The sequence below is a fragment of the Dermacentor andersoni genome, chromosome 3 (assembly GCF_023375885.2).
Source record: "Dermacentor andersoni chromosome 3, qqDerAnde1_hic_scaffold, whole genome shotgun sequence".
NCBI lineage: Eukaryota > Metazoa > Arthropoda > Arachnida > Ixodida > Ixodidae > Dermacentor > Dermacentor andersoni.
Window position 1 is genome coordinate 88,304,693 of NC_092816.1, and position 13,858 is coordinate 88,318,550.

At 48.8% G+C, this 13,858-nt stretch overlaps 2 protein-coding genes across 2 annotated transcripts in view; one reads left to right on the forward strand and one right to left on the reverse strand.

Moving 5' to 3' along the window:
• Positions 1-13,858, reverse strand: part of LOC129383187 (uncharacterized) — a 39,166-nt gene that overhangs the window by 15,065 nt on the left and 10,243 nt on the right. The window lies entirely within an intron of this gene.
• LOC126525069 (venom allergen 5-like) lies at positions 10,877-13,655 on the forward strand. Its single transcript, XM_050173131.3, has one exon. The coding sequence runs from the start codon at positions 11,486-11,488 to the stop codon at positions 12,398-12,400; it is 915 nt and encodes a 304-aa protein (XP_050029088.2). The 5' UTR covers positions 10,877-11,485; the 3' UTR covers positions 12,401-13,655.

Consider the following 13,858-nt stretch of genomic DNA (forward strand, 5'->3'; position numbering starts at 1 on the left):
GCGCGCTCCTCATAGGTTTTGCTGTCAGCGCTCACTGAAAACACCACGCGCGAGCTCTCCCGGGCATTTCTGTAAGTACTTTCGAAACGAGAGAAGTTTCTTAGCGTCTAAATAATAATCTTAGGCAAACTGAAGGCACAGAATCGTTTACAGACGCTATCTCTTTACCGAATGCATACAGTGAACGCCACTGCGCGCGGTCGCCGCGATGGAGTCTCCCGAACCGGCTTCTTGCGTGAAAGGTAGGTAAACGCCGAGAGCAAACTATGTGAAATATGTTCTTGTAGTGTTTGTATAACTAAATGGAGCGTAATAGAACGAAGCCTCAATGCAGCGATCGCGCAGATTCGCAGCGACCGACTGCGCGTCTGCATGCTTGTCCGCGCACTGTGTCGCTTTCTCCGCGCGCGCGTTTTCTCACCGTGCCATGAGCTTTAGGCCGCAGAATATGAGCATTCGACAGTATACAAGCAACCATTATTGCGTGGGCGCTATCAAAACTGTTCAAAAATAATTTCATTGTAGAGACTTCCACGCCTACGGGGACTGTAATGTGCCGTCACGACGATCCAATCTTTTTTTCTTCTAAATTTTTGACCTTTCAATATTATTTCTCGAGTTGCGTCGCACTGCATGTTTATCGCTGTTCTCAGCGTGCAATTTCCCGCTGCTCCTTTTTTTGTAATCCAGTGCATTAATTCATAACACAAACATGACCATATGCCATGCTTTTTTTTAAATGTGCTTCTTACCGCTGCCTTTCCACACAACTGAACTTCCCAGTATCTATAGCATCGACAAGTTCATAGACCAAACCGTCATGACACTAGTCGGGCAGCGGACTCGGGCGAGCGTCTCAGTGCGCGTTTTCAGAACATCGCAGACCGGGCGCCATAGCAGAAATCTTCCTCGCGTCTGTGGTTACTGCATACCCGAGTTGTAGCCGATGACTGTTTGCCGGTTTTATGTGTCGCGAGCCGAGCTTCACGCAGCTTCTTGTCCGGCGGCTACGTGTGAATAAGGCTGACACCGGCCTCCGTTACGTGCGTCTGGCCCTGCGGCACCGAGCAGTAGCCTACCATGTTGCGCGCCTTCAAAAGCAGCCACTACCTATTGTGCTTCGAAGCGTTGTAAAGGAGACACTCGAAGCGGGAAAAATTTGCCACTAAATGAGGACCGCAGCGTAAGAGGGAATTTAAACTCGTTTACAGCTCGCTTCGGCGCTCCCGAAGCAGCCGACGCGGCCGCTATGTCCACGTGATCCCTCCTAGCACGTCACGCCGACGGTGGCGCCAGCTTTTCCAGTGGTGGAGCTCGAGGCCAATATCTACACAGTGAGTGAGTGAGTGAGTGAGTGAGTGAGTGAGTGAGTGAGAGCGAGCGAGTGAGTGAGTGAGTGAGTGAGTGCTCTGCTCACCACAGTGGGCGCAGTTCGCTTGCACTAATAGACATGCCTTTCTGTTTCCTACCAACCGCAGGCTGTCGTCCAAAGGGTGCTTGGCTTTTTCCTGTTCTTCAACGGCGCAACCACGCTCTTCTGTTACGTCACCCACATCGTTGCCTTCAAGTTCTACAGCAGCGTGGTCAGTACACGCATACGGTGTTCCTAGATCCTAGCCCATGATTCAACTACAAATCATTTGGTTTCTCTTCAATGAAACAAACGGTCGAGGTCTACCTGTAAGGAGCAATAAGGACTCTGCCATCATTCATTCGCCAGTGTTATAGTTAAAGAAAACAACTTGCTTTTCTTTAATCGCCTCAGGGGATTAGGCTCGGATCATTCTTTCCTATATGTTTTCTCTATATCTATTTTATTTTACTGCGCACGCGTACTACAGTTGTACTGCGTGGTCACATTTCTGCTTTCGTTTTAAGCAGCTTTCTGAGTGCTCCCTTGACCTGCTTCTTCTCATATCTGTGCCCTTCTTTGTGTTAAATATTCCCGAGATAGAAACTCAGCCGTTGTCCCCTCACTTTCTTATATCGAATCGCCTTGCATTTCTCAGCATGAATTTACACTAGTTACCCGATTTCCTCGTTCCCTTACTAAAGCGTGCTATTTGTGGTTCGCATATCCTACAGTTCGCCTAACCGCCTAAAGCGTCCTATGTCTACGGAAAAGCTCTTGTCGTGTCAACAGCTGCTGCTGCGCTGTTCCACTTTAGGTAGAGCCCCGCAAACCTCGTGGCGGTGGTTCTTCTATTCTGTAGTTTGGTAATTTCCTTACGATTCCGTCACTGCCGTAAAAAGACTATTTTTTGTCCTGACTATCACCGAATTCAACGTTCTCCCAAACAGGCCCATGGAAAGGCGATTGATTTCTTACTAAAGACTACACCGAGCTTACAGCCTTCTACCACCGTCTATCTTAGAGACTGGTTCTGTTTGAACGTTTCAAACTCACGTGGTCTAAAAGCCGCAGGCTGCAGCGATGGGTGCAATCGGTAGCAGTTTTTGTTTTTTCAAGTGCGAGCAAGAGAGGGTCTTGACTGTAGGCTCAATGATAATACGTTGCACAAGCCTCTTCATCGTTCGTGAAAATGATTCGAGTTAAATGTGGCCACTATTGACATTTAATCACCCTTTTTGCCCACCTTGCGAGTGGCTAATTTTACGCTTTTTGCTTTCTCGCACTTGTTCCTGTTATGCGAAGTTAAGTTACACTTTTTCTAGCCGGAAAAAAAAATTAAGAAAATTATTACTCTCAATAAAGCTCAGCTGCTATCCGTCGCTATTCCAGCTCCTCTCCTGTCGCTCCTTCGGGTCACGCTGTTATTGCGAAATATATTTATCATTTTCTTTTCACGATGCGAAGTTTAGTTCGGTTGCTAGTCTCTGTCATTCTGTCATTGAAAACACTCGTAAGCTGGAGCGTTCTTGAAGGACGTTGCAGCTTTTCCCCTATCAATATGGGACACATCGTTCATTGTCATGGTTTCACGCATAGGCAGCAGTCCGGGTACGTGAGGTTTTTTTTTATCATTCTTTTTTTTTGCCTCGCCAGTTTTATTGCTTTGGCAATTCAGAGAGTGCTGCATCATAGAGTGCAAAAGAACTGGGAAATTCAGTTAAATCTGGAAGAAATATTTACTTCCCCAAGCATGATACTTACAATCCCTTAACATTTAGAACGCGTCCCTGCGAAAAATTATTTCCTTGCGTGTATCTAATACATGATACTGCACGTTTCAGCTATGGGCTGCAAATAAAGAAGAATACGTCTTTAAGCAAATAACTGAAATATAACGAAGCACATAGTAAATGTACGCTTTGTTTAACTTCGCCAACCAGGCTTAGTATAGTATATAACTAATGTTCTTTTCTATTCCATTCAACATTTCAAGACCAATTTACAACATTTGGCGAAGCACAACAGCGAGACCAAAGTCCGCGTGAGTATAATGTAGCGTGTCACGTGTTGTCTGTGTTTTGCGGCCATGCGATGCACATGCAGTGTTTGTAGTCATTACTGCGAACATAGCTCCTACAACAACAATTTACGAACCTCTGCGTGATAAACAAAGACTCCTTCATGGAGGACCGCCGCCTCGAATGCTTCTTCGCGAGGCAACCGTCGTTTCTTCCTAGTAGTGATTATCGTGCCACCATGTATCTATTGTATGTTCCAATTACGTGGACGACGGACTAGTTCGAAGCACAGGCCACTAAAGAGGTGCCTCACATGATGAAAAGGACGCTCAGCTCTTTCAACGAAAAGCAAGCGACAAAATCTCCTGAATTTCAAGCTGTTTTCTGACCCAGCTCTTTCGCAGGGCCAGCTTCGTGAAATCGCTCCAGTCATGAAACTGTGTGTGGTTATAACGTCTGCCTGGCGCAAAACTGTGTTAAGTAATTTTGTACGAACGACTCTCAGAGCTGGAATTCACTAAGAAAACCTAAAATGTTTTCCGTGTACAGAGGCCGCTGGTTCCATAGGCTATTTGCGACAATCCTGCGGAATTAAGGCATATGTATAGCTTACTTAAGAATAGTATGGAAGATATATGGGCTTGTTGCACAGAGCATTGATAATTACATACGGACTGCATTCAGTGGGGATCCCTCGGATCGCCTTTTGTTACGTAGCCACCCCTGCAGGCTTTACTCGCTCTGTGCGTCAAGGTTAACTAGGCTCTCAAAGGAAGCGCGGGAATAAATGTGTGATGCAGTCCTTTCTGTCACGTCATCACTTTGAACGACCTTTAGTCAAAGGCGAATAAAATCCACGAGAATCATTAACTCCCTTGTGCGAGCTCATAAAAGGGAATCGATTGCGCCATCGGATTTCTATGGCCATTGGCTTCAAGTGTCTTGAGAATTTAGCCTTGTAGGTTACAGCAGTTGCTCTCTTTCTCTCTTAACCAAGCGAGTTTAATTAATCCAATCACTTACCGACACGTGGCATTTTCTCTGGTGTTTCACTTTTCTTTTCCATGAGACGAGCTTTTTATAGCGGAGCCTTTCCTTTTTTTTTTCAGACTATGATATTTTATCAACTTGTGGCAATTTTCACCTTCTTTGCCAGCGCCAAGGTAAGCTGGCTTATCCTGCGACCTACTGTTCAACCATTTCAAATTGTAGTAGGCAGGTTTAGCATTGGGTCAAGTAGTAACTGACACGGCGTAGTGTCGATGGGGAAGACGTAAAACAAAATATGGCAGCGTTGTGTACAAGAAGACGAGATGGCGTCAGCGGCACACCGTTATCGTGACGCGAATTCTACTGTGGCCTTAAAGATTCTTAGCGAGCGCGCAAGCGCCAACCGATCTCGGAAGCCTTATTGGACTCATGAGAGCAGTGGCTTCCACGATCCCGAGTACCGACTCCGTAGTCAAGTAATAGAACGCCGCTTTCGTGGTGCAAGGAATGTGCAGTACCGACGAAGGATATAGAAGCGCTTTGCGGGATGCCTGCAGCTTTTTTTGTCCGTCGATGGACGCGCATACACACATGAAACGTAACATTTTCATTACGTCAGCGACCGAATGATCTGACTGAAATTCATCGCGTTTGAAAGAACACGTAAAGTACTAGTCACCGTCTCTCTATGTCAGTCTAGTAACGGCAAAAAAAGTCTTGAACCGCGTCTGCATTGTGACGCACGCATGCAGATGCTCGCTTCGGAGCAAAATGATTGACGTGGCTCAAGGAGTATTTCACTTTCCTCGACCGTCCCGCAACTGTTGATTCTGGCAGATTCGAAACTGTGCAGAAACCTGAGTCTTATATTAGGGCTAAATTAATGCACGAACTATTGCTCCCTAGGTAAAATCTATTCCTTGCTTCACGGTCCGTCATTTAAGCCATGCATGATCACTGCAACAAAAGAACAGTGATAAAAACATTCTTTTTCCTACAGCTTAGACAGTGTGGCTTTTTAACGCATGGCAGTACGTTTCCCCGGGCCTATAATGTAAACTGGATGCAAGAGAGTGAAATAAGAAAGTCCGCGAAGACCTAAAACGACGGCAAGCAAGAAACCTGGACACAAAATTTGAGGCCCTGTAGCTGGCTGCCGCAGGGCAGAAACATACTGAAGAAATATTCTCAACAGGATGAAGCATGTGTCTGCTGTAAAGTAAGTTCAGGGATCACTTAGCATATTGTAACAGAACGCCAAGATGTTCACCCAGCCAGAACCATATAGGGAACGTCCACCTTCCAGGAGCGCTGGAGCTCAGACCTGGTCAAAGGGTTAAACTGGCCAACGGTCGAGTTAAGCAAGAGACGTTTAGAGCATTAGCAAAAAAAAAAAAGTAAGTTAGAGTTGGAGCCGGGGTTGTTGCAGTCAATGGTGTATGCCATTAGAGGGGTCGGCGCCACTTCTTGTGCTCTTTTCGGAGGAAGTGTGTTCCAATGATAGAGTGAGGGCGCAAGTTCCCATTTTAATTGAGAGATCGAGAGAAGATATCCCCGTAGAGCAAGCCGAAGCTGCTGCACGAAAACCGGCGGAGTCAACCGCAACTCCGTGTGACGTATTTCCTTCACGCATGCTGTTTCGTTTGTTTACTGCTCACCGTGCTTGGTGCAGCCGCGGTAGTCGTGCCTTTCGCGGTTAACGGCGGACGCCATGGACGACTTGTCGCGGCGTGCGGCACTGCTTTTGCGGCTCGATAGTGACAACTGCAGCTCCGACTTGTATATTTTAAGTTTTGATGAGCGCAGCGAGCGGCGACATCTAACAGCGGTAGCGGATGGCTACACGCACAATATTATTCTGAATCCGGTACCGCACTTCTGCGCCCTCGCCCTATGCTCTACCGGCGTCGGATGGCTTCCAATCGCGGATCAGGAGGCGTTGCTCTCGACAGAAAAGGACGCTCACTCACGGAGTGAGTCGGTTGGTCCGAACCCCCCACTGGAATTCGCCAATAGATGGCTTTATGAAGTAAAGATAGACGTTAATAAAAAGAAACAAGTTGGAGTGGAAATAGGTAAAATTCCAAACTACAACGGATGTAGTAAAACCGGATTAGCCAACGCAGGCTAGGTGACTGTTTTCGCCGCCCAGTTTCGAATGCGTGCAAATAGAAACCATCTTCATAATCATCATCGTCGTCATCTACATTGCTTCCGTTCAAGGATCGCGAGCTCGTAAAGTATTTTCCTGGCGCTCCTGCGCAGTGCTCCGTCCTGTACCACGTGTACCTGGTATACCGGGGACCCCGAGAGATCGACGCCTTGGACAGCGAGCTGGTGCTGCTCAAGTCGACGACGCCGGAGGCAGGAGGTTCCGTGCCGCTGCAGGTGACAGGCGCCACCGAGGGCTCGACGAGCGCCACGACGTCGCGACGCGGCGACGACGACCGCACCAGCGCAACCACTCCCGGCGGCGGCAAGCGCAGCTCCTCGCAGAACAGCGCTGCCGCAGCGTCCCGCAAGACCCTCAAGTCGGGCCGGGCGGGTTCGCCGTCGGCGGCGCTAACCGCCGCCTCGACGTTGCCAAGCAGTAGCGCCCAGCAGTACCTAACGGCGAAGGCGACAAACTCGATGCAGCCGCCGGCGAACACGCCGCAGTCGTCCCTTCCCCCCCCATTGTCTGCAAAAGGACCATCGACGCTCGCTCCTGGACTAAAGAAGGGACTACAGTCGATGAAGGAGAGTCAGTCGGGAGTACAAGCGGGCAAGGCTTCGCCTGTGCAGCAGTCGTCGTCACCGTCGCCTCCCATCCTGCGTCAGCAGCAGGCGACAGGCGGCTCAGCTTCACCGGCGAGAAATCGAAACCAAACGACCCCAAACGCTCCGTCGCTGCGGGTGACGAACAACGCCCCGCCACCGCGTGAAATGCCGCTGCGTTCTGCGCTGCCTCGAGCAGCCGACGGCGCTGCTCCGACCCCAGAGCCGGCCGACAACGATCGGAAAGCCGGCGCCGTGAAAGCGACGGAGGCGATACTGCGTCAAGGCCCCGATGCCGCGCGAAGTAAGCATCCGAAGTTGGCGCTGGAACCACGGTCTGGCGCGGCCTCGCCCGGCAAGCAGCAGCAGCGGACCTCGAAGGCAACGGCACGCGCACCGGCAGCGATGGATTAACCGTCGCCGCACTAGTCTCGCCAGCTGAGGAACTGACCTAGCAGTTCTGTGGCCGAAAGAATGCACGCCACCTGCAGCGACGGGAGACCTAGCCACACAGTACATTGAAGGCTACATCAGCAGCCAGCCACGATAGAAAAAAAGACCTAGACTCATCGTCTCGCGCTACAATTTGGATGCCGCAATGGCCCTGCCCGCTCATATAAGTGTGAGCGGTTCGAGTTCAGTCACCGTCTTGACTATCGTAACGTCACTGATGAAACCACCCCGACGAAGTGTGGTTTACTCAAGACAATACCCAATACAGTGCGAAAACTGAATACAATAGCGTTTGACAAAAAAAATAACGAATACGAAATAAATTGGCCATGCTTCAGACTAGTATCAAGCGAACCATGGGCGCCGTACGAAGCGCCTTGTTCTCACTCTGAAACACATTGCAGTTTCCGTTCGTATCCCTTAAGAAGTATCCATGCTCGATTCTCATCTTCAAACAAGGAAAGCTTGTGTCTGTATATTTATTATCTCTCTTTTTTTCGCGTTTTTTATTCAAGGAATAGTTCCGGGGGCAGTCTAACAATGCGCGTTCTTCAGATGTACCTTTGCTGCGACTCCGTGGCCTTGTCAACAAGAACGCGCGGATACTATGGCCCGCTGCGGCCGCCGCAATTCGTTGCCGACGAAAGGTGGAAACGTTGGTGTGCTGAGATTCAGATGAACGTTACAGAATCCCAGGTGGCCAAAATACTCCGGAGCCAGCTTTTCCAGTGGAATCTGTGAATTTCTGTAGAACGTCATCAAAGACATTGTCGTCAACGCGTGATTACTGTGTACCGCTTACTGAGTGGCACTAATCGGCACCTACAGAAAGCGTGGAAAAAGTACCTCCCACTCGTGTGATCGCCCGCTTCGGACCCTGTAAACGCCAGCCGTCACTTTCACAGTCATGATTTCATTATTTTTTGGCAACCCATCGGCGTCATTCCGATCAGACGTTCTAACACTGTGAACGAGCAGATAAGGAGAGAGTGGCGAATACCACATAAAAAAAAGGAATGAAATTGCTTGTGGTAATGGAATTCGATTTGTTGCCGTGCGCGGGGCATCGTGGTGTACGCCTTACAAAATGATGGCCTACCGTCATTTTGACAATTACATGCTTGGAAATAAAGGTGTGAGTATCTATCCAGTCATTTACTGCAGCTTTCTTTACGGTGCTGCAGGACAGTGACTGCATCATCATAGTCGTCGTAGTCGTCATCATCGTCATTACCTGGAGATGTAGTCTATAGCCAACTTTCTGGCAGCCATTCGAAGTATTAGAGTGAAATATTTAGAAAAAAAAGGCTAAAGTTCGCAATTTCTCGTATACTTGCCTCGGCTGGTAAGTTAACCACACCTCATCAATTTTCTTGCAGTAGATCTCTCCGTCTCCCTAGTTCACTTAATCGAACGCAATGCGATATATTTTTCTCAGGATCCTCAAACTCGCGCCATTCAATACATTGCCACCGTGGTTGGCCCAATTTACAACCCCACTAAAACTGCTAAAACTCTCGCGAGTACGCACCTTTTACCGCATCGTTATTCAGCCAATAGCGCCTTCGATTACACGCCCTCCAGCAGCGGCGGGCTTTATCGTGCGTCGACGCAAACTACATCCGCTGACCGTCCAGTGCAATAGCATCAAAAAAAGAAAGAAAGAAAGAAAGAAAGAAAGAGAGAAAGAAAGAGAGAAAGAAAGAAAGAAAGAAATTTAACGTAAAGAATGTCATCGTAAAGAAAATGAATAAAAAATAACCTACGAGAACACTTCAATCAAGATTTTACCAATATTCCTTGCAGCCCCTTTCCGCGCGCGACAAATATTGCGTTCGACTTTAAACGTGAGACGGAATATCTTCAATGGTCTTATTACTCTCTTCGCTTTCCCGACTTCACATCCATATTTCAGACAGAAGTATTAACGATAAACGTTCCCCGAAATGACTCATGAACTGTTATTGCGAGCGACTCGCTGTCTGTATGCACAGCACTTCCTGCATCTTCAAATTCAAGAATTCTGCAAACACATTGTTCAATGGTTCCTTCGTACTGACGGCAAGTGCTATATACTTGCTTTGGCTACCGGGACATCGTGGGTTGCACTTGAATGAAGTGGCTGATTCACACGCACGAGCATCCCACAATGGCCATGTCATATCTGTTTTGCCGATATTAGCTTACGTAACCGCGGCTAGGTACAGAAATTTCTTTATATCGCACTATTTCGCAAAAGTCACTCTAACGTCGCTTTCTGAATCCCACCATCTTTGTTTATCGTGAAATAATAATTGGTGTCCTTCAAGGCAATTTGAAGATTCCTTTTCAAAATTGAGATGCCTTTTATCGCCTCTAAATCCTTACTTACACAGGTCTGGTCTCGCTGTGTTCCCTGTATGTTCGTTTTGCAACGCTCCTGAATCTACTGACCATACTGTAACGCGATAGCGTTAAGGGCCCCGAGTCGCAGAAAATCCGGCGTCGGCGTCCGGCTTCCACAGTCGGACGTGGCTTCGGCAAAAAGAATTTCGAACCATGCATACCCGACCTCCCAGGTCGTCCATGTGGCGTAAGGAAATTACTGAAATAAGGAAATTTCTCAAGCTGACATACGTAGAAAAATCGTAAAGCTCGACTTGCATATAACCTACAGACGTGATGGCGTCGGATTGTAATTTGAATATACGAAAAAGCATAATTATGTTACGCGGGAACTCAAATATAAATCACTTTTAACGTGATAGCGTTTTCCAGGTGCCTCTTGAGGTCCGTCATAGCAAGAGCGGCACGGCCCCCTCGGTTCTGCGCACACCATCCAAAAAAAAAAGAACCACGAAGCTCGCCTTCGTGCAAAGCGTTCGCCACCAGCGTTTCCCGGTGAACATCACGGTTATGCATAAGCTGCAGTTGCCGGAAAACGTGAGAAGCACTCAGGGATCGTTTAATGCTATCGCGTTCCCCTCTTAAAGACGAAGCTGAAGCGTCCTCCCAATATTTATCTCATGCCGCTGATTTTTAAGACAAGGAAAACAGAAATTACATTTCAACTCGCGCTACCGATAACCTCGCCAACCATTCTTTCTTTTGGGGTGAGTTCACTGGGACCAAGCCACAGGGCTGCTTTTCTCACAGTTTACAGTTTCTTTAGATACACAAAAAGAATACCTTGCGTAATTTCTAAAATTATCAAGTAAGCCCTATTAATTGACTTCCATATGTTAAATTATTTTATCTCTAAATTCTTAGCAATATTTTTTTTTAATTTGTAAATTACTAGTATATCTCTTAACCCCCGCTCTGCCATGGGAATTTAGATTTTTTTTTCTACTTCTAATAAGCATACTTGAAACCACCTGCTTCTTGGCCAGTCCCCCGTGGTGGTTATGCGCCAGTATTTGAATACAAGACAAGACGGAAGGTCGAAGGTACCGGGGTTCTGTCGTGGCCAAGGAAAGACGACGACACAGGAAGCCAGGGTAGGAACGAATGTCGCTTTATTCGAGAGTGCCTCTGCTTTTATCGCATTGACGGTTCTACGTCATAGGCATGTGCTGAACAGATAACTGATACCGCAACCGGTTTCCTCCGTTTCACGTCTACACATCGACCAGCACCTCGTTTTCTTCTTCAACCAGCCCACGGTGAAATCACCATTTGGCCTGTGTGCCTGTGTGGATTAAGTGCGCTTAGCATTGGGTGCAAGTTAAAGAACCACAAGTGGTCAATATATATTCGAAGCCCCCACCCCTTCCCGCTACGGCGCGCCTCATAATCAGACGTTGGCTTTGGCAACTAAAACCCCTATTCCGTGGCAAGGCTGCCGGCATCATCGCCATCATTCATCAGCGGGCTCGCGCTACGCATTCTCGCTCCTGCACAAGCCAGCGGCACGCGCTATACTACAGCGAAGATGGAACGAGCTACGCCGGCAATTGTCTGGCTCTGGTTCTCGCCGCTCGTCGTCGTCCTGGGTACGAAGAACTGCAAGCCCCCGTACAACGCTACGCACACCATGTGCATGGAGCCGTACCAGAAATGCACCACGTACTACAGCGAGACGGCGCTTTCTAACGTGACCGTCCTGTGGATACACAACCACTACCGCAGCTATGTCGCGCTGGGCCAGCTGGCCAACTTCCCGCCGGCAGCCGACATGCTCCAGCTGCGCTGGGACGACGACCTGGCCGAAGTGGCCGATGCCCGTGGACGCCGCTGCGTCGGGAGCGCGGGGATATCGTTCACCGACTACTACGAGCAGCGGTGGACGGCCGACTTCCCCCGGGTGGGCCAGAACCTGCTGGCTCAGCGCAGCAAGAACGCGACGCCGGCCGTTACGTGGGAGCACGTGGTGCGGGACTGGTTCCACCAGTTCACCGACTACCCGACAGACCAAGTTGGCAGCCACCAGAGACCGAAAGGCACCGACGCGTTCAGCCAGGTGGTCTGGGCGCGCACTTACGCCGTCGGGTGCAGCTACACGCGGAGCGAGGTGCCGGCTCTGGCGCCCGAGAGCAAGGTGTTCCTCTACGTCTGCAACTACGGACCCGAGGGCGGCGAGGTCGGCAAGCCGCTCTACCAGGCCGGCGCACCGTGCTCGCGCTGTCCCGAGGACACGGTGTGCGACCCGTCCGCGGGACTCTGCGTGATGCAGGGGGACAAGCCGGGCGCGGACCAGCCTCCGGTCACGACGGCCTCGTCGCCGATCTTAATGGTGCCTCCTCCTCAAGCACGTGACTCTGCTCCCGCGGCGGTCGCCGTAGCGGTCGCTCCTGCGCTCGCCGCAGCCTTAGCGGCCGTCCACAGGTGGCGCCACGGTGCCGCCTGACGGCGACCACCCAATGCGATGGCACACGGCGGCGAACCTTTTTCTATATTTTACCATTTCTACCATTTTACCATTTTACCATTTCTACCGAACTGCAGTGCCATTCTTGCCATTCTCGCGACGTGCCTCGCAGGTGCGGCTGGGAGAAAGAGCACCGCTTCGAGTAGCTGGCCGGCGCTACGCAGAATACTTGGGCGCGTGTGCGATGTCTAAAACCGCGCACAGGTTCTTCGGATGTTCTGGCGAAACCGTAGTTCATTTTTTCTTCGTATTCTTTAATATCGTACGCACATTACATACACTTTGTGATATTCGAAGTAATTTTCTTCATTTCGCGGCAAGCTTTCCCGTTAGTAATTTTGTAATTGTAAGTAAACCTTCGTGATGGGGAAAAAAAGTCTGCGTGCTTTTGTTACTACGCTCCGCCAACTCTTTTGTACAGGCTTTTTGTACGACGAGTGGGGGCTTTTTCACAAGCGCAGCGATAAAACTGGCACTCTATGTACGCTCCCAGATAATCCATTCGCAAGACACGGCCGTGCAAACTGCACTGTCGTGTTTGGCTGGACAATGGGCTTGCATCTGTAGCCCCGCCTGTACTACTTTTACAGATGTACCGGTAGCCAGCTCTGCTCTCTAGGGAACTACGCAGTGAAATAACAAATCGAACCTATATATACTCACTGCTACAAATATATGTGTGACTTCAAACGCGTAATTCGTTCAATAGAACGGAGTTTTTGACTCCTTCTTTCCCGGACTTTGGCGCGTTGGTTTGTTCGGTTTCTCGCTGGGTAAGATAACCGTAACTGTGTTAAAATGCCCCTGATAGGAAATTAACTAGACTGCAGCAAACGCCGTCAAAATAAATGACGTCAGGGCTTGCGGGTGCAGGATCGATCATGACGGTGGCGTCGCCATCCGTCTTTCTTACCTCTCTTCTGGCTCAAAAAAAAAAAAGAAAAATGAATCCTCCCGCGGCAAGAGCGACAAGAGTGGCAAACATCATTCTTTTACGGGGGAACTCAAACACAGCAGCTGTCGTTTGTTTTTCGGTGAGCATGCAACAGAGAATGACGACCAACTAAGGGCTAATAGCTTCGGTGTAGAACACATAAAGCAAGCATATCTGCACTAATGATGTCGAGGGTGGGAAGAAAACTCGTCAGGTGCGGATTAATTATATTCAAAGAGAAAATGGACGCCAATCACAAAGTTACATAGCACTAAGACTTTCTGCTCCCATATAGAAGCCTTGCTAACAATCAGAAATATTGATTGATTGATTGATTGATTGATTGATTGATTGATTGATTGATTGATTGATTGATTGATTGATTGATTGATTGATTGATTGATTGATTGTGAATAAGGCTCCCGTATGATAGTCGAAACGACTTATTATTTACGATTGCGGTCGACGTCCATCTTTCTTCTGACTGTGGGCTAATGATTTCT

What these genes read in the sequence shown, in the direction of transcription:
- LOC126525069 (XM_050173131.3), top strand. Translation starts at nt 11,486, where the DNA reads ATGGAACGAGCTACGCCGGCAATTGTCTGGCTCTGGTTCTCGCCGCTC.